The 26521-nt window shown below is 40.5% G+C and overlaps 1 protein-coding gene across 9 annotated transcripts in view; it reads right to left on the bottom strand.

The window, feature by feature from the left end:
- Positions 1 to 26521, bottom strand: part of ABLIM1 (actin binding LIM protein 1) — a 191017-nt gene that overhangs the window by 115023 nt on the left and 49473 nt on the right. For 3 of the 9 annotated variants that reach the window (XM_074545272.1, XM_074545271.1, XM_074545270.1), the window contains exon 1: positions 13847 to 14309. The exons of 2 other annotated variants lie outside the window; for them this stretch is intronic. In XM_074545272.1, the coding sequence (XP_074401373.1) occupies positions 13847 to 14084 (238 nt within the window). In that variant the 5' untranslated portion in view covers positions 14085 to 14309. Of the gene's footprint in view, positions 1 to 88; positions 511 to 13846; positions 14311 to 26521 lie in introns of those variants that run through there. 4 more of the 9 variants (XM_026799557.2, XM_074545269.1, XM_074545273.1 and 1 more) reach the window with 4 other exon arrangements.

A 26521-nucleotide genomic window follows, 5' to 3' on the forward strand; every position in this document is an offset into this window, starting at 1 on the left:
GCTCATCTTAAATGTGAGGGTTTAAACCTCAGGTGACCGTGGCTGGCACATTAGGTTTCAGCTCCAGTCTATCAATAAACATAATTACCTTTTTCTTTCACCATGGCAAACAATTTTTCTTCTTAGTGGAAGCAGCAAGAATTAGCTGAAGTAATTTAAACACAATCCCTTTTCCAGCAGTGCTTGGCTGAGATGGATTTAAAAAAAAGAAAAAAAAAAAAAGAAGAAAAGAAAATAAAGAAAAAAGGCGGCTTATTCCAGATAATAATATTTCCTACAGGGTCTGATCAGGTCCCATTGCTCATCACTGTCTCTTTCCTTCTGGTTCCTCTGCTCTTTTCCCAGCGTGGTGTTTTGCTGTGGCTAAAGGCAGCTCATCCTGCCTGTGGCTCCAGCCCTGTGCTGGGAGCTCCAGCTGCCCTGGCAGCCAGGGCTGGATTCCAGCGCCCTGCTCTCCATCCTGACACCAATTCAAATCCATTCCCCTGCTTTCCATCCTGACACCAACTCACATCCATTCCCCTGCTTTCCATCCTGACACCAACTCACATCCATTCCCCTGCTTTCCATCCTGACACCAACTCACATCCATTCCCCTGCTCTCCATCCTGACACCACCGTGCATCCATCCATTCCCTGCCCTCCATCCCCCCACCACTCTGCATCCATCCATGCCCTGCTCCCCAGCCCCACACCACCCTGCATCCATCCATTCCCTGCCCTCCCAGCCCTGCTCTGCTGCCTCTTGCTCCTGAATCACCGTCAAGAGGCTGCCAGGGAGATGTGAGGGAGAGCAGGGGAGCTGTTCCAATGCACACACAAAGGTAAAGTGGTATTTATGAGCTTTCTGTTATTTTATTTACTCAAACTGAGCCAGGATCAAGAGGAGAAACAAAGATGAGCACAGGCAAGTGCTGAGGCAGGCTGCAGCACAGTGGCTTTTCCATGGTGAGCAGTTTATCCACTCCTGGATTTAGTTTTAAAGCAATTATTAGATCACAAAACATGTTAATAAATGCTCTCTCAATGCTTACTGACTATAGAACAGAGTAGAGTAACATACAGCCTGTGCAAGATGGGAATACCTATCCTCTACTTCAAACAACAATAAAAATAACAAAAATGGGAACTGTCACTGCCCACTGAGCACCTGGGTTCTGAAGCCAGGCAGTGCTATTCAAATGTTTGCTGTGGCTCACAGTAAGTGCTGCATTCTGGAATACCAAATAAATGGAAACAATAACTCTTCCTGAGTTATTCCTTTGCAGATGACAGCCACAGGTACTCATGGAACTGAGAAGACAGAAGGGTACTGAAACAACATCACTGAGACAGGAATTTCACGGCCCAACACGTCCCCAACAAGACAAAGCACCAGTGTAGAATCTGGGCCTCAAACTGACCTCCCAATTTATGGTTTTCCAGGCACTAAACTCTACTGAGAAAGGACTGGTCAGTAAACTGATGCTCAAAAGCAAACAAACCAACCCTTTAGAATATTGTCAAGTCTCATCATCATATACCAAGGTTCTGCTTTCTATTAAAAGATGCAGGTCAGAGTCAGGGGAAAAAAAGCTTTTCTTTTACAAGCAAACTTTTATTCACAGTTATGAAGAAAATATTGGAAATATGACTAATCAAAATCCTGAATACCCCTTAAAAGCAACTTCTATTTTTTAAACACATATATAGTGTCAGCATCAAGACTTTGGAGAGCCACTACCACTACTACTATTCCTTAGTTCCTCATTTTATCTAGCTACCAGTGATTTCCCCAAAATAAACCTATGGCATTCATGCCTTTGCCTAGAGAGTAAATTTTATATCTGTGATTTAAAGACAGAGAAAATAGCAAATAGAAATGAACTGACTTGTCAAAGACAGAGGTGATCTCAGTAGCAGAGAACTGAGTTAAATATAACATATTCTGGGCTAAATGATGGGCAGATTCATGGAGCAAAACTTGACCACAGCTCAGTGCTAAATATGCTTTATGTTACATGACAGAAGTGAAATTACATTCATACTGCACCCTACATTTACACTGCTCACACCTCCACAAGGGAATTCCTTCTCCATGCTACTCTACGTAGGGAGAGAGACATTAATGTAAAGAAACAAGCTGTAGGCATCAGCCAGACAGAGCAGCAGATGGCTGATACCTGCTGAAAAAAAATCAGACCACGCATACAGCCTTAAAAATATTTGCAGCAAATAAATTCTAGATGTTTTGTATAAATGCCACTCAGAACAAAGGAAATGAATTAAACAAGCCAGTCTGCCTCGCCCAGAAGGTATCTCTTATTCAGTGACATTCTTTAATAAATAAATCTGAGAGAGAGAGAGAGAGAGAGAGACAGAGATACAGGCAAAATCATGGAAAAAAATAGTTATTCTATTCTAACAAATCAAGGCTGGCTTTCTATTGTTAGCAGCCCAACGTGTAAGAGCAGCACAGCACAGGCAGCCTGACATTCCTGCCTCTATGACTCAGTGTGTTACCATTAATAGCATCCGAGGCTCGAGTGGGGAGCTGGGCTGAACCCCACCAACAGGGAGGCATCGGCCACTCTGTCACATTTCTGACACATCAGAGATGTCAGGCTGTAACTCAACCTGGCCGTGTTCTTTTTCAGGCTGTATTTTGTAAACAGTTCGGGGACAGCCTCCTGAAAGGGGCACATCTGACCTTCATTCATAAATATTTGATTTGATGTGCAGAGCGCAGCCTATGGACACACACCCATGTGTGTTAACCCCTTCCTGGCATCCTCAAAAGGCTGGCAGGGATGATCATTCATTTTTTTTTTGTTCCAGCAAGCTGCTGACACAGAAGCTGCCTGTTGGTATGTGGACTTTCTGTTCTGTGAGTACATTCCTCCATTTTTCACATGTGCTAGAGATTAGCACTGCTGTATCTCACATTGCTCAGCCATGGAGGCTGCAATGAGAGACTACAGCAGCATGCACATAAAATTTAATTTAAAAATACAAGCTGCAGTGAATTATGCTGGAGTAAAATGTAATCTACTTCAGAATAAAGACATATAAAGAGCAGACATTAGTACTGTAAATAACATCTCTTTACAACAGGATGGTTTTTGGTTTTAATCTCATTGTTTTAAGTCAAGGCTAAAATCTTGACCTTGCTGTAAAACTGAGAATTGACTCAGATATCCTGAAGCTGAAATGAAAAAGGAGTAGACAGCATTCTAACAACAATCCCTTGGCACTTATTGTTATTTAGGAGTACCTATTTTAAAGGAAAGCAAAATAACTCTTTTCCTTTAAATACCTTTAGCACTGCACAAACTAAATAAAGTCTTCCTTGAGCACAGTGTGGGTGGAAGACTCTCAAAGAGTACACCACAGCTAAACAACATGCTCATGTTGCTGTTATTTTCTGGTGAAAAATACCTTGAGCATTCAGCAAGAGGCATAAGAGTGATACTGAGATCACTTCACAAGGGGAAGGAGTTAAACCAGTTAGTTTTGCTATTTCTTGTACCTTGATAATATTGAAAAAGTATGAGTAAGATACTAAGAAGTTTAGCCATGATTTAAGGTTTGTTATTCTCATTTTAAAAACTGGTGTTCATATTTTATCTTGCAGTCATTCTTCACAGATGAGATCATGGCTTAGAAGTATCACCACACAGTTTTTGTTCAATTTCTTCAAAACTGAACTGATATCTCTTGTTCAGAAAGAAATGAGGGAAAAAGGCAGGTAGAAAACAGAAAAAGAAAGGGGAGTTGTTCCACTAAAAAATATCCAGGAAAATATCATCTGTTTAGTGTCTCGCTTCCAGCAAAAAGCCTGGAACAAAGTTTTGACAAGAAAGGCTGCCCCAGGCTTCCACACCTTAACCACTGTCCAGCCTAGGTCAATTGAGAGCCATCACTTCTGTGAAGTCTCAATTACAGCATTTTGCAAAATGCTCCCTTCTCCAGGAAGAAAATGCCACTCTGCTATGTTATCCTGACTTACCTGTGCCTGCTCAGACAAAAAACCAATAATGGCAATTTGGGATTTCTTCCAAAAGCCCCGTGACCCAGCAGTGGCCCCCATGGTGCCCTGATAGGCAAGCCTACACTTCCCATTTCAGGATTCTCAAAAAGCTAGATATTAACTATTTCCTGGCTTCTGTTTCTCCTGAGCTCACCTCCTCCAACAACCTGGCGTCTCTCCCTCAGCCACTCGGACACCAGGCCCATTTTCCATCCTCTCGCATCAGCTCCAGCAGCAGAGCTCCTGAAGGGCTGCAGCAAGGAACCAGGCAGGCAAATGACTGGGAAAGCCAGAGGTGCTGCTGGAGTTTTTCAGGCTCACCCAACCAGTGAGCGGAATTCAGGCTCTACCTGACAGGACTGATCCCTACATCAGGTGTACCCCGAATCTTCCAAGCCTGTAGGTATTGTTATTCTGAGAGTCTTCCTTGAGCCTTTCCAACCCTGCACACAGTTTTTTCTCCATAACAACTTCATCCTGAAGTTTGTGCAATGGTCTGAGCCTACCAGGCTGTCCCAAATACCAGACTTCCCTGTGGGAACCAGCAGGAATTAAGGAGCTGTGAAGGCCCCACAGATTGACCTCCCCACCACAGACCCTCTGGGCTGCCCCAACACAAGTTTTAAACAGTCCAGAGGAGCAGACACAGACCCACCAGGGAGGGATTTGGTTCTTCCTTAGCACATACTGTGGTCCTGCCATCCTACACCTTGGGATCACACTGTCCCTGTTGATAATATTGATCTTCAAGCAAACAATGCCTGAGTGCCTGGATTCTAACATCTTCCTTTCTGCTGTGCTGGGCTTTGCCCTGTACCTGTCTCATGCCACTTTCAACACAATCAGTCTGTAATATTGCTGTTTAAAATCCATGCCATCTCTCTTTCAGATTAAACAAATTGAAAATTTAGCAAATACATAAAACACTTGATTCAGTAAAATGCATAGTGTAATCATTCTGATCTGCCAGGATTTGGAGGTTTAGTGCTTTTTTTAGAAACAGAATAATTTCATATTATTTCAAATCAGACTCCTAGGGAATAAAACATTTGTGAGGTTTTGAACTATTAAGACATCTGGATCTCTTAAAGCAAAATCTGATTTTCTGAGATTCTAGAAAGCAGACTTTTTTTAGTACACTATTACTCAATAGTCTGCAAAATAAAGTCTAATCTGCTGCAAAACAAAATAAGAAACACTTGGCTTTATTCTAAATATTAAGAAGCTTAACACACACACTTATGTAAAAAAGCACCTGAAACCATCAGATTATCTTTAGAAACAGATGAGAAAAGATGGTTACATTATACTTCTTTGCCAGTATATATAATATATTGTACTCCAAAAATATACAAGCCCACTAATGGGTAAATCTTCTGGCTGCAGGTATGCACAAACATTTATCTCTGAACATATATTTATGTTATTGATGTAACAACTGGCTTCCAAACAGCTTATGCTATTGCTAATCCTTAGAAAGGAGATCATGCTTTCTTCACACCTGTGTGACCTTGACAGTATGCACATACAGTTGGCACTAAATTGAGATGTGATACAGTAATAGTATAGACAGTGCTTTAAACTTCGTATTTTTTTTTAAACTACCACATAAAATCATCACTATTCACCTGCTGTAAACTGAATTTATTGAGCTAATTCATGAATACAACCAATACTGTTGCTGATGAAAACATAATAACCTTCACTGCCAGTCACCACAGTAAATGCTGAAAACTGCACGAAGGCAGGAATCCCCACCAGGAAAGCACATATGGAAGTGTCATCCTTTACTGTGCATGCCTAAGGTTAAGGAGATTTGATATTGAAAATCCACTTCAGAATTGGATTAACTGTGCAGAATAAACCCCACAGCCTGTCTTGGGAGTTTTTGGCTCAGTGAAATCAGCAGGAATGCTGTAAAGACTCTCTGGTCTAAAGAACTTCTCCATGAGAGGTCCATGCAACACCAGATTGAAGCAGCTCCCTGCCAATCTGTTAATTTGCAGAGTGAAGCAACAAGTTCTTTGTTTTGCAGTGCTGGGAGATGTGACACCAAGAACTAACCCTTAGTGTGTGCTCAACGATACAACACCCAGGAAAGCTTTCCACAAGTCCATGGTGCCTGGGGATGAGGCAACCCGCCACGTGGGCACTGGGTACAAACCACTCTTAGATCAAGCCGGACTATTTAATTGTCACTGTGCCAAATGAGAAATTCCTCCTCTTCTGATTCCACACTAAACTATAAATAAGACCCTCCAAAGAGGCACCTAAATCTATCCTGCAAATGTATCTCTCCCAGCAAGTATTTGCCACTCCACTGTCCTATCAAAGGAACCACAGAGGACCTCAAAGAAAGCTAAAAAGATGCTTTATACAATTTGGCTATGTAGTGTAATATTAATATAGTCAAACAAGATTTTACAGCAAATAAATTTTTATCACCTTACTCCAGCTTCCGTGATTTTTCTTTTTGTGGTTGTGATTTTATCTGCTAGCTAGGGAGGTCACTTGTTTCAGCATGAACACTTTTACATATTTGAACCTTTCTCTTAAATTATTTGCTGCTATTTCAATAGCAGAATCATCATAAAATATCAAGCAGACATAAAACAAATTGAGAGTAGGAGTAAGTTATTTCAACTTGTGCACTGACTGGAATTTCTAAAAGGTAACTACAAAAGCTATAAAAGCTGTTTTGCTGCTGCTCCATAGGAAAGTCACATATTTTAAATCATTCTTCTTAACGAAGAGTTTGTCAACTTAAAAAATAAACAATATGGTACATCTTCCAAGTACTGATGTATACTGATAAGCTAATTTGGTTTGTGTTTTTTGCATTTTACAGTTTAATGTTTCTATGTTTATATTGAAAACTGCACACACAGCTGCACCATCTAATTCATATGGTAACAAATGACTGACAAGCATCCCCCTGGTACCACATGTTTCTGCATCTCACCATGAAGATTCACTCTTTAAAGGAAAGTAACCAAAAACAGGATATCAAAAGCAGGATAATGCAAAAACTGTAATCACAACCATCCATTCTAACCTTGTCTTCCTTCCCTCTCAGCTGCCCTGTGTCTGCATGACCTGGGTGAAGAACATTCTTTGCTCCTTTTTTTTCCTTTCTCCTCCCATTAACAATTTCACCACAGAGATTTACCAAGTATCTCCAGCTAAGAGCCACTCCTAAAGTCGCTGTATACAAAAGTCTACCCAGTGACACCCTCACCTCACAGGCATAAGGAGGAGAAGCCAACAGCCATTAGTATTCATGATCTCCTTCCCTGTGCACGAGGGATGGATGAGAGTGGATGAAGACTCATCCTCACAAAACAAACGCCTCTCTCAAACTTATCCACAGCTCTAGGGTACTTTAACCCTTTAATCCACCCCCTAAGCATAACCAGCTTCCTCAACAGGTGACAAAACATTGCCTCCCACCGAATCGACCTTTTCTGATACAAAATACTAGGCCCAGAAGGACGAGCCAACCTACAACTAACAGCAACCAAAACTGCCACTACCCTCCATTCTGGCCTAATCAAAGCCTACCTAGGATCATTTGCCCTATCCATTCTCATCATCCTCATATCCACATACAGAAAGAACCAATGGCCCTTAATCTTCATAAAAAACACCAAATTTGAAAATCATCACGGACGCCTTAATTCCCCGCAAGGGAAGCTGGACACCAATCCCTCTCTCAGTCCCATTCCACTCCCTCCATGCTGCAAAGTCAAAGCTGCAGTGAGTGAGAACGGCCATTTCCTCTGCCCTTCTCTCTGCTCAGAAATTTCTCCACTATTTCACCTTCTGGATAAGCAGATTAGACCCAAGGAACAGCTTTCAGATGAGAAGAAACAGCAATTTCTACCTCTCTTTTCCCCACCCCAGTGCCACTGGTGTTTTATCCAGTTGGAAAGCCCAGAACCTCTTTGGCTTGGAAGCAGCTTCCATTTCAGATTTACCTGAACCTGTCCTGCCTGCAGGAGGTTTGCTGGCTCTGAGCACCCCAGGAGGAGGACACCCCACTCAGCTCTGGGGGAGCCAGCCCTGTGCAACCCTGCCCAGGAAGGGGACAGCATTTCTCTCGGGGTGTTTGATTAAAACACTGAGGTTATGCAACTGCACATGACGGACACAAGAGAGGAAGTCTCCATCAGACAGAGAACAAAAGCAGGGCTCCCTGTAAACAACACATGGGAGAAGTAGCCAAAATGTGCCCTTCTCCAGCCAGAGCATCCATTGCCATTATAGAGTCAAAGATCAGCAATAAATATAAATTTTCTGCAATTTCATTGAACAATCTTCACACTTCTGCTATTGCCTATTTACATACCATACCGGAAACCACAATATTTTCATTATTTCTTTGCATTTACAGCTGATTTAGCTCACATTCCTTGCTAGCGCCTACCAACAGCAGAAGTGCAATTTTGTTCTTGTTTATTGGATTACAGATAACAAAGAATTTAGGAGAAGGAGCAGTGAACCCTACAGTGGAATTCAGTTGCTCTAAATGATGCTACCTTAATGCAGATTAATGCTAAACCACTGATTTACTACTAAACCAATTAGCTTAGATTGATCCGAACATTGACAACCACTTGCCAGAATTCTGAAACAGGAAGCCAAGGGCTACAAAGCCATTAGCTGCTCTAATATTTTAGGTAAAAATGTGTCAGTGATTAAATTGCAGTAGAGATACTGAAAATGGCCAAAGGACAAAGAAGAGATCCTAACTCATCACTTCTTCATTTCACACTTTATTAAAAACCAAAACAACTCAAGCTAACTCTTCATACTTTGAGAACTAAAGATTATTAAGAGCTAACACAGATGGAATTTCATCTAAATTTCTTACTCAGTATTTTTCACAAGGATACTTCTCTGTGCTTCTCAGGACAATGCAGAACACATCTCCATTTGAGAATCTCTTACTCAGCTAAAGATTGTCTAAATCCCTCAATTATCACCACTCTTCTAGATTTAGCAAACCTAATTCCATTAATCTTTTCTCATAAATCTTCTTTTCCCTCATGATTTATCAGTATCTTTCAAAATTACAATGTCCAAACTTAGAGACAGCAGCCAGCAGAGCTCTCTTCAGTAATAGGAACAGAGAAAAATTATCCAATTGCTTTATGTATCTCCTACTAACACATCCCAGAAAAACAATGGCAGCAGTATTACAGTAATAGTAAATCAATATTTACCTATATTTATCTATATATTACACTTGTATTAACTTTATGTTATAGTTAATCTACATTATAGTAAGTATAATTTTTCTCCATGTGCTTTTCAGGACCAGTGTGTATTAGTTCCCACTTCTTATCTGTGCAAGTCCACACTTCACACTTCTAGACAGTGAAATTCAGCTGCATAATTTCAAACCATACAGCTGACTTATCAGGACTATTCTAAATGACAACACTGTCCTCAGAAGAATGAAATAATGTTTCTAAACTTGGATTACCACAAATTCTAAAAGCATTCTCCTTATTCAATCATTAAAAAAATACACAGGGACTGAAGCCAGGAGAGACTGCTCGCTTGAAGGAATCAATTTGAAAAGCTATCAAAAAGAAGATTTACCTTATCTGAAGGACAGGAGCAGTCTGATCAGCACCTCTCAGCATCTAAGGAGTAGCATCTATTACAATGCCAACAGAACATGGATTTTCCTTTCTCATATCACTGCTTGCCACTTTTGAGATTGCTTAGAATTTGAGACTGGACACCTGTGAAGTTCACACAGCACCATTAAATTCCTATGGCCATAGCTCACATCAAGTATCCATTTTGTGGGGAGCTACCAGGAACACATTAGCAGCAAGACCCAAGATTAAAACAGCAATTCTTTTTTTTTTGTTCCATTTTTCCTTCTTTCTTTCCAAATAACAGCAGGGATTGGTGTTAAACAAACTGCAGCTTTTGGGGTGATCTTGGGCACTCCTTGGTACTAAGAATGGAAAATGGGATATAAAGAGTTTGTTTCCCTAACTGGGGGCTCTACCTTTCTTGCCTCAGCACAGCAATAAAACCTTAGTAATGCAAAGAAGCTGATGTGTGAGAACTCAGATGTAGAACAGTTTTATGCTGCAGCTTGTATTTTACAACTGGGCCTTTCCTTTCAAACCTGCAAAGCCCATTCCTGTCTAGAACACTCCGTCTCTGTGTCTTCCCTCACATCACCACATTGATCTCTTGGACTCCTCCTCTCTGCAAACATACACACAGAAAAATCAGACCTTCTTTTCCCCATTCCATTTCTCATAGAATAAAGGTGAATAGACTATTTCAGTTGGAAGGAACCTACAATTAATTATCTAATTCAGCTGTCTGGCCAGCTCAGGGCTGACCAAGTTATTAGTGGCACTGTCCATGTGTCAAACACTGACAGGTTTTGGGGATCAACAATCTCCCTAAGAAGCACAGTGTTTGACCATGCTCCAGTAAAGAAATTCTTCCTAATGTCCAGTCTAAACCTTCCCTGGCACAGCTGTGAACCATTTCCACACATTCTTTTGAACCCCATACCAGTGGTCCAAGCCCATCAATCCAGCCTGTCCAGAGCCCTCTGCAGAGCCCTCCTGCCCTGCAGCAGATCAGCACTCCCACCCAAACTGGTGTTGTCAGAGAACTGACTGAGGGTGCACTCACTCCCCTCATCCAGATCATCAGTAAAGTTATGAAAAAGGACTGGGCCCAGTACTGAGCCCTTGGGAACACCACTGGTGACCGTTCTCCGACTAAAGTCCAGTCCATTCTCCACCACTGGTTAGTCTCAGCCACCCAGCCAATTCTTTTACACATGAAACCAAATAGGATCTTGGTGCTTCATAAATTTTCCTCCACCAGTTCAATTTACTTCCCGTCTCATCACTAGACTGTTCTCATGCTCCCTACATTTCTCCCCCATGCCTTTCTCATCCTCTTAGATTACTTCTGTCTTCTTTTACATCCAGCTGATGCAAGAGAGGCAGCCAATTCTCACTAGAGATGCTTTAAATAAATATGGTTACATAAAGAGGCACTAACCTCACACCAGAGGTTGGTTAGGTAATGTGCTGTGCGTCTCCTTTCCCTCAGGTGTGCACTGTCACAGCCAGAGCCACCACTCTGCAAGGCTGCACAAGGTGTCATTGGTACAAGGGACAGGTGACAGTATCTTATATGAGAAGCAACATCACACAGTTCCAAGACCATTTTCTCTTCAACATTCCAGTGCTCTTTTGCAACCAACTTTCAGGTTTTGCTGATCCTCAAAATCAGACATTTCCCCAGAGACTCCTTTGTATCGGGGTCTGGCCCCAGAGCATCAAAGCCATGTGCTGAACCAGCCCTGCAAGGGTAAGACAGATTTTTTTCCAGCAAACCATGACTGGCAATCTCTCTCACAGGAAGCATCCTTAGAGATCCCCTGACACAGAAGGGAAGGTGGATCATAATTCTTTGGCCAAATGAACTCAAGAGAAATGCAGAATGAAGGTCCTTTCAGAGGTTCAAGTCCACTTTTGAACTCCTTTCTTTCAAGTTTTCTTCTACTTTTAGAGTGCTCTTAACTGTCAGTATGATGCCACCATTTAAATTTGTAAGACAAGTTTAACCTCCCACATTCCCATTATGAAAGGGATGGAATTTCAGGATGCAAGAGCTAGGTAAAAGCAAGTCATGGGTTAAATGGATGAGACTCCAAAGGCTCACCTGAATACTAAATAGCTCTGCACCTGTGGATAATTCTTGACCTTCCAAAATCCTAAAATATGGGCCTTTCCTGATGTTTATGATTCTACTTAGGATCAACAAGGAAAATAATTACTGAGTCTCCAAATGCTTTGAACAGTGTAATTTCTAATCTCTGTTTGCAGTGCCAAAGAGAGGCAGCAAACTGTCCTTCAGCAGGGTTTATAAGCTGCTAAATCTTGTAGTACTTGAGGGACCATAATCCCCAAGCAGCACATGGCCTAAGAGACAGACTTACATGTTTCACATCTTAAAGTCACATACAGCACTTACCCCAGGCTGTTTTTAAAAGGCATTCCACTGATTTTATTCTAAGTGCGTGAGATTCTGATTCCAATTGTTGTAATTTAAGTAAAGCTGAGGCACCAGACACCTTTCAGCCTTTCAGTCAGCATTATACATGGCACTGGAAAGCAGGATCTCAATTCCCACCCTATTGAATAGCAGCTCCCATACTGGAGGGTGAAAGGAGAAAATCCATAGTGGTTATTTGCATTATCTATTGCAGCATAATGCTAAACCTGTCCCACTATCTTTGTGATTGCTCACACATGAGTGAGGAGCTGCAAAACTGCAGATTTCCAGATTGATTTAAGCCCCATACAAGTTAGAAGACAGCTCCCAGCCTGCTATGATGTCAAGAATTTTGCTGGAGTCCTGCACGGATTGATCATATAGCTGGTCACTGTTCATCCAAATAACTGTCAGTTCTAAATTGTGATTTATAAAAATACTGAATTGTATGTAGATTTTTTTCTCTCTTGAATACCAATGGGAAACACTGTGGGGGCTGGCAAGGCAGAATGATATTTTTTTTTTTTCCCAGCTCACAGCTATGTTATACATTTGCCCCATGTTTTAGCATTGCTTTCATTGAAATGTTAATTTTAAAAGAATTGATTACTCAGAAGCAGTAACTATCTGCAACAGCATATGGGTTTGGGACAGTTCTCTTACAAGGTGACTAGCAAAAAGCAATTTGCACAGAAGAAAAAATGTCATACACTAAAGTAGATATTTTAAAAATACTTGCCTACCAAATAGAGTCACTCAGTATTAACATTTTGAGGAGCTGGACAGAGTGACAGCACATAGCAGCTTTCTTCATCTGCTTAGTACAGACAAAATTCCAACACATAGGTAGTTTGGGTTATCAAAACTGAAATCCATAAAGCAAGTTCTAGAAGATAAAATCTTTGAAATTTATCTGTAAGAGATTAACATTTACAGCAAATTTCTCATTCACAGACAGGAGTTTCCCTGAAACTTTTTTTTTTTTAATTTATAATGGACTCTAAGAAGCTATCTGATGAATTCCAGATCTAACTTCTCCCACCACTAACAGTTCTACTAATGTTCAGTATTAATTTAAACACAAACAAAATTTAAGAAACTACATGGAGGAACAAAGAACATCATTATAACTCTTTGAGTATATCCACATTATGCTACATGATGAACACAGATTTATTACCCAATTTTCAAGAGTTATGGTAGAATAAGGAAAATAAATGTAAAAGGATAATCAAAGGCATGGACTGGCTCCAAAGAGCATCTAAATAAGTTCTAACATCTTATCCAGAAAAAGGAAGCACCTGGATAAAAGATACCACAGAAGCCCAAATAAATGACAATGAGGTGAGCACAGAAAGACTTCTAACCACTTCTTCCAATTCAAGAATGAAGCAGTTTCAATTAATACTCCTTGGCAATAGGTTAAAAACAACCAGAAGGGAACAGTTTCACAAATGCCATGGGAAAGCTCTGAACACACTACTTACAGGTGAACACACTACTTGCAGGATGCTGTGCTTTCAAAAGGTAATTTTTAGCTTGAATACTTCTGAAGGGGCCCCCATTTTGTTCCAAGACTGACATACAGAGAGCTGTACCTATATCCAACTACTTCCAGATTCCAACTTGGCATTTTAATTTTCTTTCCCTCTGTCAGTGATGAAATATTTCTCCACACCTGAGCAGACTTTCTGTCAGTATCTTGCTGCTACACAAAACATAACTGTAAAGTAATTAGCCCATTCACCAACCAAAAACCAAGATGTGGCAGCAGTCCTCACTTACCCAGATGCTCAGGAGTGTCATACAGCTGCTCACACAAGTAGTAGTCATCTGGATTCAAGTAGGGCAGTTGCTTCAGCAAGCTCTGCTTGGGAATGAGATACAAGACCTCTGCAATATCCCCATCCTCAATTATTGACATCCTTCTGACTGAATTTCGAAATTTCACTTTTTCCAGCACCATTTCTTCACCTGAGCCACACAGCTTCCCAAAGCTGTTTAAGATGGGGAAAGATGGCATTTCTATTCAGAAGAAGCTAAGGAAAGCAACCTGTAGTGCATGCAGTCAGTCTCACGGCACACTGCCCTTCCCAATCCTTCTCTTTTTCTCTTATCCAGCAAAGGAGATTAAGGAAGATATATTTTTAGTGATTATCTTCAAGAGATTAGAACAGTATGCTTGATCAGGTGGTTGCCATCTAAAACTATTGTAATCAGTTGAAATTCATCCCTGCAAATGCAAAACTCAGAAACAAACCCAAAAAGAGTATCTGGAAATCAGATTAATATTCAGGACAATAGAAAGAACGTAACTGAGTTATATAAGAGGATTACTTTAAAATAAAAAAACCTTGCTGTGTCAAAAATCTTATTATAGAGTCATCATCATCATCATCATAAGCTACAAATGCACATCTGTGCATTTAATCTAGCATGGCCCTCTTCCATGCCAGTTCTGTCCTTGTGCTGTGGAGAAGAGGCTGTAGCAAAGGTGGAGCATGCTGGTCCTCCTTTTTTAGGAATGTACAAGCACTGGCAGGCACTACTTCATAAGCAGATTTCTTTGGAGAAATCCTTTCTGCAGCTTTCACTCCCTGTTGCAAACAAAAGCACTTAAGCTTTTCCCTAACCATTAAGGATTGGTTTGCTTCTGCTCTTCCTCTGCACCTTCCTGTGCAGCTGACAGCAGAGGCTTTGCAGACACTGTGCCAACCCCTCCTGCTTCACCTACAAGGAGTATTTACATTAATCCAATTCCAGTGACTTGCTAATCTAATCATCTAATGAATATTTCTCCCTGGGTAAAGGCAGAGTTAATCATCAACAGGGCACTGGAAAGTCACAGGAAATTCCAAAGTGAGAGAGATAAAAAACCCCCAAACCAACAACATTCATCATCTGTAAGAGAAAGTTACAGGTGGACCCCAGAGCTGGACATGCTCAGAGGCAACTTCAGACTCTCTACTCAGTGAAAGGCACAGAGACAACTGTGCAACGGTGTCTGGCCCAGAGTTTCAACTCCTCTTAACACAGAGAAACCAGCTGCAGCTGCAAAATGACCTGGTCTAATCATTGCACTGCTTCCAGTAAGGCTTTTCTAAATTAGAAGGTGACAAAAACTCTACCAGCAGGCTTGCTGAGCACAGTGAGAAACTGTCACTTAATTCTCCCTCAAAACTCAGAGCTCAAGTACTAACTCCCGATGGGGATAGGCTTTGAAGAGAAGACTGCTCTATCTACTATTTCAAAGATAAAATACCATCTCATAAATCCAGACTTTGATAATCTATTATTACACATATCTTATGAGGTCAATTACTTTCTATTTTTCAAGTGGTATGACTTTTTTATTATCTTGAAAACAAGTGTGCAATTACAGCTCCCCTTAAACAGCCATGCTCCTGGATTTTCTCATCAATGGAGAACACAGTAGGACAAGCCAGAATAAATCTGTACTAATTTTATTGGGGTGATGCTAATGTATATTTGAGGAAGAGCAACTCCAGTTTGGCCTTAGAGTATCTTGTATCATATCAGATCAGAGATCTCAGTAAATGCCACGTTTTAAGCATTTTTCAGAGGAAATTAAGCTTTGCAGCAATTTTTCATTCTCTCAACCTACAAACCTGCACTCCACAGCCCCTCAGTGGAAGAGGCAGCTCTGAAAATCCAAAGGCTTTGACCAGCGAGGGTGGATCTCCATTCAGAGCTTAGAGCAGAGGGATGACTTACAGGAGGGGCTGGATGAGCCAGCCCAAGGATCCCTCAGTCTGAGAGTGCCATTTGTTGCTGGGTAATGGGTGAAGGATGTTGACGTCTGACGACAGCAGTGCCAACCATCTGACAAACATCTGCCAACCACCCAGCCCCACTGACACGTCAGGGTGGACTCTGCCCTTAGAGGAGAGGCAAACACACTCATTGCCCAGACATTGACTCTGCTGCACAAATCAATCCTCAGAGAGCAGAAAGGTGAGCCCTGCAGGAACTGCTCCAGCTGTGGCAACACTTGCTGAAGCTTGGCTGCCTAATGTCCATAAGAGAAGTCTGTCCTTACACTGGAGCTTGAACACACTGCTTTAAAGCTTGAACACACTGCTTTAAAGCTGACTCCCCATTTTCTGCTGTGCCTGTGCTGATTCCAACCTCCAGCTCTGTTCACCAAGAGTTTCATTACAGCAGCTCTGGCAGTAAGAACTAAGCCAGTATGACCTGTATATCCACTACAGAAGCACTCAGCCTGTGACCACTGTAGGAGAGTCTGATGATCTACCCAACAGTGCAGCACAATCCAGTGTCCTTCCACCACCAAAACTGGTGGGGGACAATGGATCAGAATTTAGTGACCCTAAAAAGTCACTGCAGAAACATCCTGCTTAATTAAAAATAAGATCCTCCTTCCCCTGAGACAGACTTCTGTAATGCTGCCCCTTTCAGCCCTGGCTATTGCAGTCACTGAGAACTGCACCTTCAAAGACCCCATGCCAGCTGCTCACAAAGCAATATGATTTTTGGATAGTTCATTTTTTTTTTGAAATACAGTGTTTGTCTCCAAAAGCCTCAATCCTGTCAATATATAATATAAAGTGACAAGCAGTAGAAATAAGCAAAACAAGGCCAGGAAGCATCACAGTGGCTTCTGAGTCAGATAAAGGACTGCTTGTAGCACATCCTTGTGTCCAAGGCAAAGGACAAGGCCTGAGATAGACTCATACAACAGCTAACAAACACTTTCTGCTTAATTCTGAATCAAAAAGACAATGGCAATCTCCTACCACTTAAGTCAAGCATTCAATTAAATGGTATAAGGCTGATTTCTGATGTTCTTGTTGAAGGGAAAAGAAAAAGGCAGGAATCGCAGGGGCACAACCCTGTCTTTCTGTTTTATGAAAGAAAGTCTCAGGCATCCTGGGCGCTCAGCTCAGAACTAGTGTTGAGGAAGTGTTCTCAGGCTCTGCCAAGTAGCAAAACCTGTTTAAATCACTGCCAATTCAAAGCTGTGTCTAATCCAAGCAGTCAGTGCTGGGATCCCGAGCCTGCACAGAGCACAGTGTGAGGTATGGGCACTTTCCAGACTGACACTTTTCACAGGGGGCTGGCTGGATAGGAGACAGGAATTATGCAGAACAGCTACTTTAAATATTTTATCTCATTTCCAACTTTATAAATATTTTATTTGTAAATATTTCCAGCTGTCTCAAGACCATTTCTTATTCAATCCCCTCTGAATTCACCACATCAGTTGGCTGCCTGGATGATAAAAATACATGCATGTTTCATATGCAGCCAGGAATAGAAGCATCTCTACTAATACTACAAGAAAAAAATTAACAAAGAAATTTGACTGCAATCCACAAATAAATTAGGAAACAGAATGTCCAACAGTGAATAATAGTAAAAATCAGACACCACAGGCTAAATACATAGAAGAGGAAATATCCCTCCATGTTTCAGAGAAGCACTGAGGATTAGACTTGCCCTTCAGCAGAAATGTGTAGTGCATTAATGCTGTCTTAATTTCTACTGCCATCAAATTTCTTACAAATGCATTTCAGTGTGATTTTAGTCTTGCATTGAAAGCAAAAACCAGACCAATCAGAAACCCAAGAAACCAAAGTCAGTCACACCAGTTCAGCAAAGCCTAGCTGCAAAAATAATCAAAACAAAAATTCAGAAACAAAGTAAAACAAAACAAAATTTTCCTTCTCCCTCACCATACCACTTCAGAAGATAATATATGTATTGCACATGTAGATAGCCCCAAATAATGTTTCATGCATCTGTCCAAGGCAAGAGGATTATCAGGATTACCCTCTCCATGTAAGAATTCTCAAAGATATTGAGAGAAAGAAGAGGAAAAAAAAGGGCCTTCATCTAAATGAAAAATGAGCAAGCACTCTATCTACTTTTACCATGAAATACAGTTATCCAAGCAATAAAATAACTAAACCAACAAATGAGAGCAAAGAAAAGAAAAAAAAATCCAAAATTCAAATACACACACACACACAAAAAAAAAAAAAAGAAGCAAAACTTTACTTGTGGTAAAATTACTCCACACATTCAGCTTTTTTGACACCCACTATTTACGAACTCAAGACTCCAGGCTGATGCACAAACACTCAGTTATTTACTGTAAACTTCAACCACATAATGAAGACCAGAAAATCCACATGCACACCTTAATTTCTTTACCTAAGTGTCCAAAACAGGCAGTCATCTTCTGGGCATACTGACAGAGGCTCTTCACCCCATAGGGCTCCTCACCCAGGACCTGCTCACCCATGGCTTCAGCAAGAGCTGCCTCTCTCTGCAAAGCCAACCAACTACTGCTTGTTTAAGGCTGATAAGAGACTTTCCTCTTCCAATTTATCTCCATTAATAATTCAGGTACTACATAAAATTTGCTGAGCTTTAAAAACCGGTAGCGCAAAGCTATTTTGTGGCTTTTGGAGTAATCATGTTTTAGTCCTTAAAAAGTATCTCAGCTATTTTATTACAATAGTTTACAGAAATTACTTTCAAATGGAAACAAAATGCTGCACAAGAGGAAATTTTGTGGGGATTATGCTCAGGTCAGAGAGACATTTAAATGTTCCCCTAGGTAAACCCAGAAACAGAATTACCACCTGTACTAAAATGTGTTATTTTGTACTGATTAGTGTTTTCATAAGGGCAGTGGGATGAAGCGCACCCAATGAGGATGGTGAAACACAGGCTGCCCAGAGGTGGTGGATGTCCCATCCCTGGAAACATTCAAGAACCTGATCTAGTGCAAGATGTCCCTGCTCACTGCAGAAGGGTTTGACTGGAGGGCGATTAATGGTTCCCCCCAGCCCAACCCCAACCCATGGAATTCTGTGATTCCATGATACTCCTGCAAGCGGGCATGTCCACTGCTATGAGAACACCACTAGCTCAGCACATACTGCCATGCCCCACTTCTCAGTGCTGTCTATCTTCTGGGAACTCAGAACCCAGCAGAGCCCAGGTACGAACACCACTGTGTTCTCAGGAAACTTCCAGCACACTACATTTCAGAAGAACTGAGGCACCTCAGCCAGGAGCAACAGGAACACGGTATTTTCTCAGCTCGCTCCCTGGAGCAGGAGGCCCATCCAATCTTGTTATCCTGGCTGAGAAGAAAACACACAAGAGCTGACTCAGCAGTCCGGCTGCCAGGCAGCTGCAGTGGCCACACATACCTGTGTATATGTTTCCTCTGCTCCTCTGAGGAAATCCACTACCAATGTCACTGACATCTGCCTGGCCAAACACTGCAGAATGGCTTTGGCTGAACCCTCTGGACTCAGGTGATGATGAGCAGTGAAGAACAAGTGTTCCTCACAAGCAAATATGCTCCAGGTACACCACGCTTGTTTTCTGTCCTGCTTCCTCACTGCGATCATATCCACTCAAGAAAAAATGTTTAGCAGAGCTCATGTAAGTACTGCTGATGGCCACATGAAGCACTGGTACTACTAAGCAGACACTTCAAAGAGAGATCTAGATGCAAATTTTATTCACAACTGACTGAAAAGCCTAGTTACTAATATTTAATATTGCTTCCTAGTTACTAATATTTAATATTACTTCAACATTTTACTGTCTAGAAAAGCATAAGATATACTTTAAAAATAGCTATGGGGATTTGGTATCATTTATTGTGATAAAGGCTATGAGGAACAAATGTTCCTCACAAGCAAATATGCTCCAGGTACACCACGCTTGTTTTCTGTCCTGCTTCCTCACTGAAACCATATCCACTCATGAAAAAACGTTTAGCAGAGCTCATATAAGTACTGCTGATGGCCACATAAAGCTGAACTTCAAAGAGAGATCTAGATGCAAATTTTATTCACAACAGCCTAGTTACTAATATTTAATATCACTTTGTACTTACTGATATTTAATATTACTTCAACAGTTTACTGTCTAGAAAAGCATAAGGTATACTTGAAAAACAGCTATGGGGATTTGGTATGTTTTATTGTGATAAAGGCTATGAAGAACCTGCAGAGGTGGGAATTATACAGTCCACAGATCTCTACCAAGTTAGTTTACTGGTTTAAACGCACACAAGGTTCTCTAAGGTAAGCAGGAGGAACAGAAAGACCACAAAGCCACAAGGCTTCTCTGTACTGGCAAAAAAAAAAAAAAAAAAAAAAAAAAGTGACTAACTGAAAAGGGCTAAAAAGGGCTAGCTCAGGTTGAAGTGGTATCAAAGGTAAAAGGATCTGTGTTATAACTCAGCAGAGCAACACAATTAAGCATGAGTGTCCCATACAGGCTTCTTATCAAGCTGCCACATGACATTTTTTTCCACTGCTTTTACGACTGACCTTTGAGTAATCATTAGCCAAACTCCATCAAATGCCTCTTTCTGCAGCACACACATGCAAATTCAAGATCTGCTACAAAGTCTGTCTGGCCCATGAAGTCTGTCAATGTCTGAGTGAAAGGACAGTATCAAGTTCAGGTCTGAATAGGGTGTAGCTATATTTGTATCACTGTACAGAGTGAAACTTCTCCTCTTTGAAAAAGCACCTGGGGATCTCTGCAGGTGGCACACTGAAAATGAGACCTGTTTTATACATCAACAGCAGGATCTGCATGCACAAGCCATTCTGTTAAACTCACTTGGAAATAAGAAAGCAAATGTTATTTTATGTACTGGTCTCTTGGTATTCATTCCAAAACACACATGAAACATCACTTTGCCCTTTATTCTTCTGTTACAATTTGTAACTGAGAAAAAACGCAAGAGAAAACACAACTGCATTTCTATCTCAGACTTAACTAAGACCACACTGTGACAACTTCCTTTCCCAACTGATGACATTTGCAAAATCTTTCAGCTGAATTAAAGCATTGTGCTCTGCTTCCTGTTATCAACTATGTATGATAACTTCCATGGCACATGAGCCTTTGGTAACAAAAGCCCAGCTTTGCAGAGCATTGTAACGCTGGACAGGCAGCATGACAAGCTCTTGGGAACACTTTTCCCTTTGCTCTCTGCTCAGAAACTGAATCTGACTCACTTCCCCAATCCCCAACAACCACCAAGTTTATCCTTCAGCAAAGCAGCGAGCAGAAAGATTAAACAAACAAAAATATCCAAACAATGTGCTTGAGATTACATCTAATGATCTTTTTCTTGAACAAAGAAAAAGACACCAGACATCTACCTTCACATGAAATTATTAGCTGGGCTGAAATGGTACAAAGAAAAACTGTACATAGAAAAATCAATCAGTAAATCAAATATTTAAATGACATTAGGGAAAAAAAGCCCTAATAATGTCAGCTTGTCTACCACCTCTGGAAGCCTTAACACAGGATTTGGGAAATATGCTGTCTCTGCAGTCCCACAGACTTGCTGTTCATCCCTGAGCCATTCCCTTAATCTCTTTCATTGTATTTCCCCCTATCACTTTCCCCTCACAAGGGATTTGTAACAATAGGTACATTAAAGACTGAAGTTTTCAGATCCTGTGATAATGGAAACTATAGAAGTACCACAGATAATAACACTAGGGAGTGACTGGTCAGCATTAAAAAAGAGGTCATGTAAAGCACAGCTGAGTGCTTCTCCTTGATCATCATTACCTCCCAACTTCATTTGTATTTCTCAATGATTTTCCAATAGACTGTATTCCTTATTTAACATTAAAAGTGCTTATTTTCCACAGAAAACCAAGTTATCAAGAAAGGCAAAGAGTTAATTCTGTACATTTTGTCCCTTGTGAAAATTCCATTTTTAGTTATTCCTCCCCAAACAAGCAGAATCACTGTTCCTGTGGTCGCTGGGAGTAGAAGAGTTAGGTTATGACAAAAAGCCTGATTCAACCAAAGGATATTTACCTTACTTTATCTATTCCAATGTTTATTTCAGACTAGTCATGGAAAAAAATATCTCTGTTCACATCTATTTTCAGACATAAAATAACAGTGTGCGCATTAATGGATCTGTCTATTGCATTATTAGAAGATGAGATGGCTCAGCATTTTATTTCCTGGCAGCACAAGGCTAATCTATTGATCTACAATGTCAAGAACAGTGCACTATGGATTCTTACAGCAAAGCCAATCCTTTTTACTTACACACACAAAAAAAGCCAAGTGTAATTGCTGACAACTGATGCCATTTCACAGGCGAGATACAGTGAAAGCAATATGAAATACAAATACAAAAACTGCTGCAGCACCAGGATTCTGTATGATTGACTCAACAACACAATTCAAACCCTTCTCCATTCCAAATTTTATAAATAATCCCACGAGTTCTGTGGGGCTGAGCTCAATGCTTGAAGTCAAGGAGGTGCCTAAGCCCCTCTAGGGAACAATTAGCCAAGAGGATCCTGGCAGAAGCTGGCAGTTCTTCAGGTCTTCAGTAGGAAGCTTTTTTCCTACTCCTCAGCAATGTTTAGGTGTCTTTTATTTAAACAGAGAAAAGACTTTCAAGATTAATGTAATTCCTTTAATCATATTATTTTCTTTACTTTTCCTTTCTTGAACTTTGACATTTTTCTTCCAGCTGAGAGAAGAAACTCTTGTAACATCCCCTTCAAAATATAGACTTCATAGTAACTGAGACAGAAATATGTTGGGAAGCAAAGAGATCAAAGTTGAAACCTTTCATTCCTCAGTTTATTTCCTGTACCTTTGTAAGGAGTGACGTGTTACAAGCATGACATCAAAGAAAGCACCACTCCTCTTTTTATGTACTGAAATAAACTGGATATCATTACAGTCTCTTCTGACATGTCACACAATTACACAAACATACATGGTAATTTTAATAAAATGCTGAATTTGAGTAAAGAAATACACCAGAAGAAAGTCTTCTCTAGACCACTGCAGGGCTTCCTCAACATGTTAGTTTAACTTTACCCATTGCCTCCTAACACTCATCTTCTGCTGTAGATGTGGCACCAACAGACATGATCAGAAGAATTAAATATTTCTCTTGCCGCATCAAATTCCCAAATTCTCCACCATCAAAGCCATTCTCAGAGCATGGCATAACTCTTAAAGAACTCCTGCAGTCACACTGCCCTCTTGTAGCATCAGTGAAGCTCTAAAAAAGAGCCTTTCTTTGTGCTATAAAGACTAATTTAAGCCCCTACCAGAAGACAGTAGAAACTGTTTGTCAATGTCCATCACACTAAGAATAGGAGGTTACCTTTCTATATAGCGGAAAGTATGGCACTGCTGCAGGATGCCAGAAATGACATCAGATCAGCTCATCCACTGCCAACATTCCTCATAAAGGCAGCTTTAAATATGCTGTGTTGGCTAACCTTTGTTTTCTAATTAAATAAATCCTACTGCACTGTTGAACCCTTCCTCTTGTGGTCAGCACTATCTTCTGGTTAAATCAGCTGCACACACACACAAGTGATCAAGAGCTGTGCTGAAAATGAAGAAACTGTCAGTTAAGCAAAATTACCACTCTGTGAGCAGCCCACTCCTCTCACAGGGATCACATTCTGTACAGGCAAAACTGAGGCAAGGACACATCTGAAAATACATTGATGGGACAGAAAAACACTTGGAATTTGTTTCCATTTATTAATGGCAGGAAATAACATACAGCTTATGCCAACTAGGATTTGATAAAGAGAGGTTTTAATCCCCTTGGGTATTTCATAGCTACACAAATGCTTGTGTAGCAATGTTTTACTGATAGTTTAGTGGACTCTCCTCAAACAAAAGCTGTAACCTGGCACCATTAGGAAAAGCAGCAGCCAGAGAAACACAGCAAACTTCCAGAGCTGAGACTACCCTGAAAAGGAGAAACATGCTCTTGATCTGATGACAGGTACAGCTGGGTTTGTTCTCCTCCAGTGCCACTCAACACAGGAGCAGCCATGCCCTGGGATATTTCCCTGACATGTACAGTGCTGTGAAGCTGTGCCTATCAAATCCTTTGGGAGTCATTCAAAGATAGCACTAAATCAAGAGCCTTGATCTTGCAGTGGTAGTGGAGGGCACTCACAATCTAGCAAGCTACAGTTCTGCAAGAGGAAGTAGGAAATAAGGTCTTACAATAGTGGGAAAAATCATTCCAGTGATATCATGAATTACTGGAATGGTGAATAAGCCAAATGGAGCACCTACAAAGAATTGAACACCACTATTTTGACTGCTTGACTGATATTTACCATACTGTATTTGCAGCAATGATTTACTGCAGTATTTCTTCAGCAAGGATTTCTTGATCTTATCCTTCCACTGCAAGACCAAATGCCATAAATGAAGGTGGAGTTTTTTTTAGGTCTTATGTGTCATGGGCTACTAAGTAAAATCATTTTTCCAGCAGCCTGAACCTTGAACACAAGTGTAGGATTTCAATTAATTTTAAATTAATTGTAACTAGAACATAATAAAAAGTTAAGATGGCCCTGGCCATCGTTAAGGGAGGATTTCTGCTGCATTCTTAGCCAACACTAGGGAGTCTCTATACTTCCTGGTATTAAAAATACATTAAATATTGCATCTAAACAGTTACTTCATGCCTGAATGTAACTGAATGAGATGCCTGATTCTTCAGTTTCTCTAGAATGTAAACAACTATTTATAGTACATACTAGGAGAGTGGTTGGTTTGGGTTTTTTAAGTGTAAACACTCCCTCAGCCTAGAGCAAAACTTAAATTTCCTTTTATTTGAGTTGACGTTACCACTGTGGTATTTGTTTAATACACAGATTTACCACTGACACAAATCAATGACCAAAAGAAAAAATCCTTTTTCTATGCAGTTCAGCTTCAAAATCCCTTCTGGTATTAACACTCTCTAGGCATCTTCAATTTTTTTAGTCAGAGTTTTGCCTTGGTTTGATTGAGAAATAGTTCTGCAATTAAGAAGAGCTAAGCAATAACAAAAATAATTAAAGAAAGTAGGAAAACCAGCCTGCCTGTCAGGTTGTGTGAATAAAAACTGACTGATGAACATCTTTAAGCAGAACTAAGCAAAATTTTCAGATGAATCAGTTAAAACAGGTGCTGATCACAACAGCAATTATCAGTAGAAACCTTATGTTATAAACATATGTTGTGCATATTTTCAGGCTGAAACTAGTTGGCAGCTCCCAGTTATTTCCTCTTTAACTATGAATGAATTAGAAGATAATGTACCATTTTGTAGTGGTTTTCTGATTGTTATTGAGTTTTCCCCCCAAGATTTATGGTTTCTTTGAAATCCAGATCCTCACAGTACTGTTCCTGGAGTCAATTAATTGATTCTGAACAAGAAATGAAAATTCAGTTCTCCTGCTGCTTACTGGGCTATCATCAGAATGAGGTCAAGCCTTCTACCCCTAAATGGACAGCTGACAAAGAGAATCAGGGGATCATTTCTCTAGAATGAGAACAGCCAGCTTGTGAAACTGATTAAAAATAGAAGTCAAACTAAACAACCCATTTTCATTAACAACTTCAATTAAATGACAAGCAATTATCTCTCTATATATTAGATTTCAAGACAGCTTGACTCCCCTACTAACACTAGGGAAGGGAAAGTGCAAACACCTACAGAGCAGCAGGGAGAGGGCTCAATTGTCTCCTCTGTGCTTTCTCAGTGTGGCAACCATGACTTTATCCACTAGGACCCAGCAGAGAGAAGAGATTTCCATCTCCACCCAGGAGACCACCAGCACCAACCAAAGCAGGCAGAGGTTCAAGCAGGGCTTTCCCAGTTCTCAGAGTATCTGGTCAGGGAGAGAGGAGCAGAGATTCAGCCTAACCTCACCATAATGAATCCCCACAGGACCCATATTAACTTGATTAAATTCACATAATGATGCAGTGTTGCCCACATCACAGCAATATCACAGAGTGAGAGAAACATAAAATCATTTAGGGGGGAAAGGACCTCCAGGATCATGGAGTCCAACTGTTAACCCAGCACTAACCCTGTTCCCAAGTGCCACATCTATGAATACACAGAAGCTGCTGATTTTAACCAAATGCTATTGCATTCTACACTGTAGAGATTAATTTGTATTAAAAATAAATAAAAAATAGTATTTTAAAAACAAATTAGGAAAGGAATAAGGATGGAAACAGGAATTTTGCACGCCTAATTCAGCCCATATTGAGAGAAAGAACAGAAATAAAACTGCTGTATCTAAATCAACATTAGGTTACGTGTTTGGCCTACAAAGACTAACTCGTAATGGATGAAAAAATATTTTTTTGTTGTTACAGTTGGTAGAAAATTTGAGTTGTATTTTTCTGTTGTTTGGTTGGGGTTTTTTAAGGTACAGGGATGCTTTTCATAGAGAGTTGTACACAATTCTTCAGTTTGTCTACCTGTACATTTTTTCATCTCCAGACCCACAGAGGTAGATTATATCTGTTTTTAAGAGACAAATATTGGATTAGACAATGCAAAGAAGAAAACAGGACTTCATTTCTTCCACTTCTAACCCCTGAAATCAGATGGGCACCCCA

The sequence above is a fragment of the Zonotrichia albicollis genome, chromosome 7, assembly GCF_047830755.1.
Source record: "Zonotrichia albicollis isolate bZonAlb1 chromosome 7, bZonAlb1.hap1, whole genome shotgun sequence".
Classification (NCBI taxonomy): Eukaryota; Metazoa; Chordata; class Aves; order Passeriformes; family Passerellidae; genus Zonotrichia; species Zonotrichia albicollis.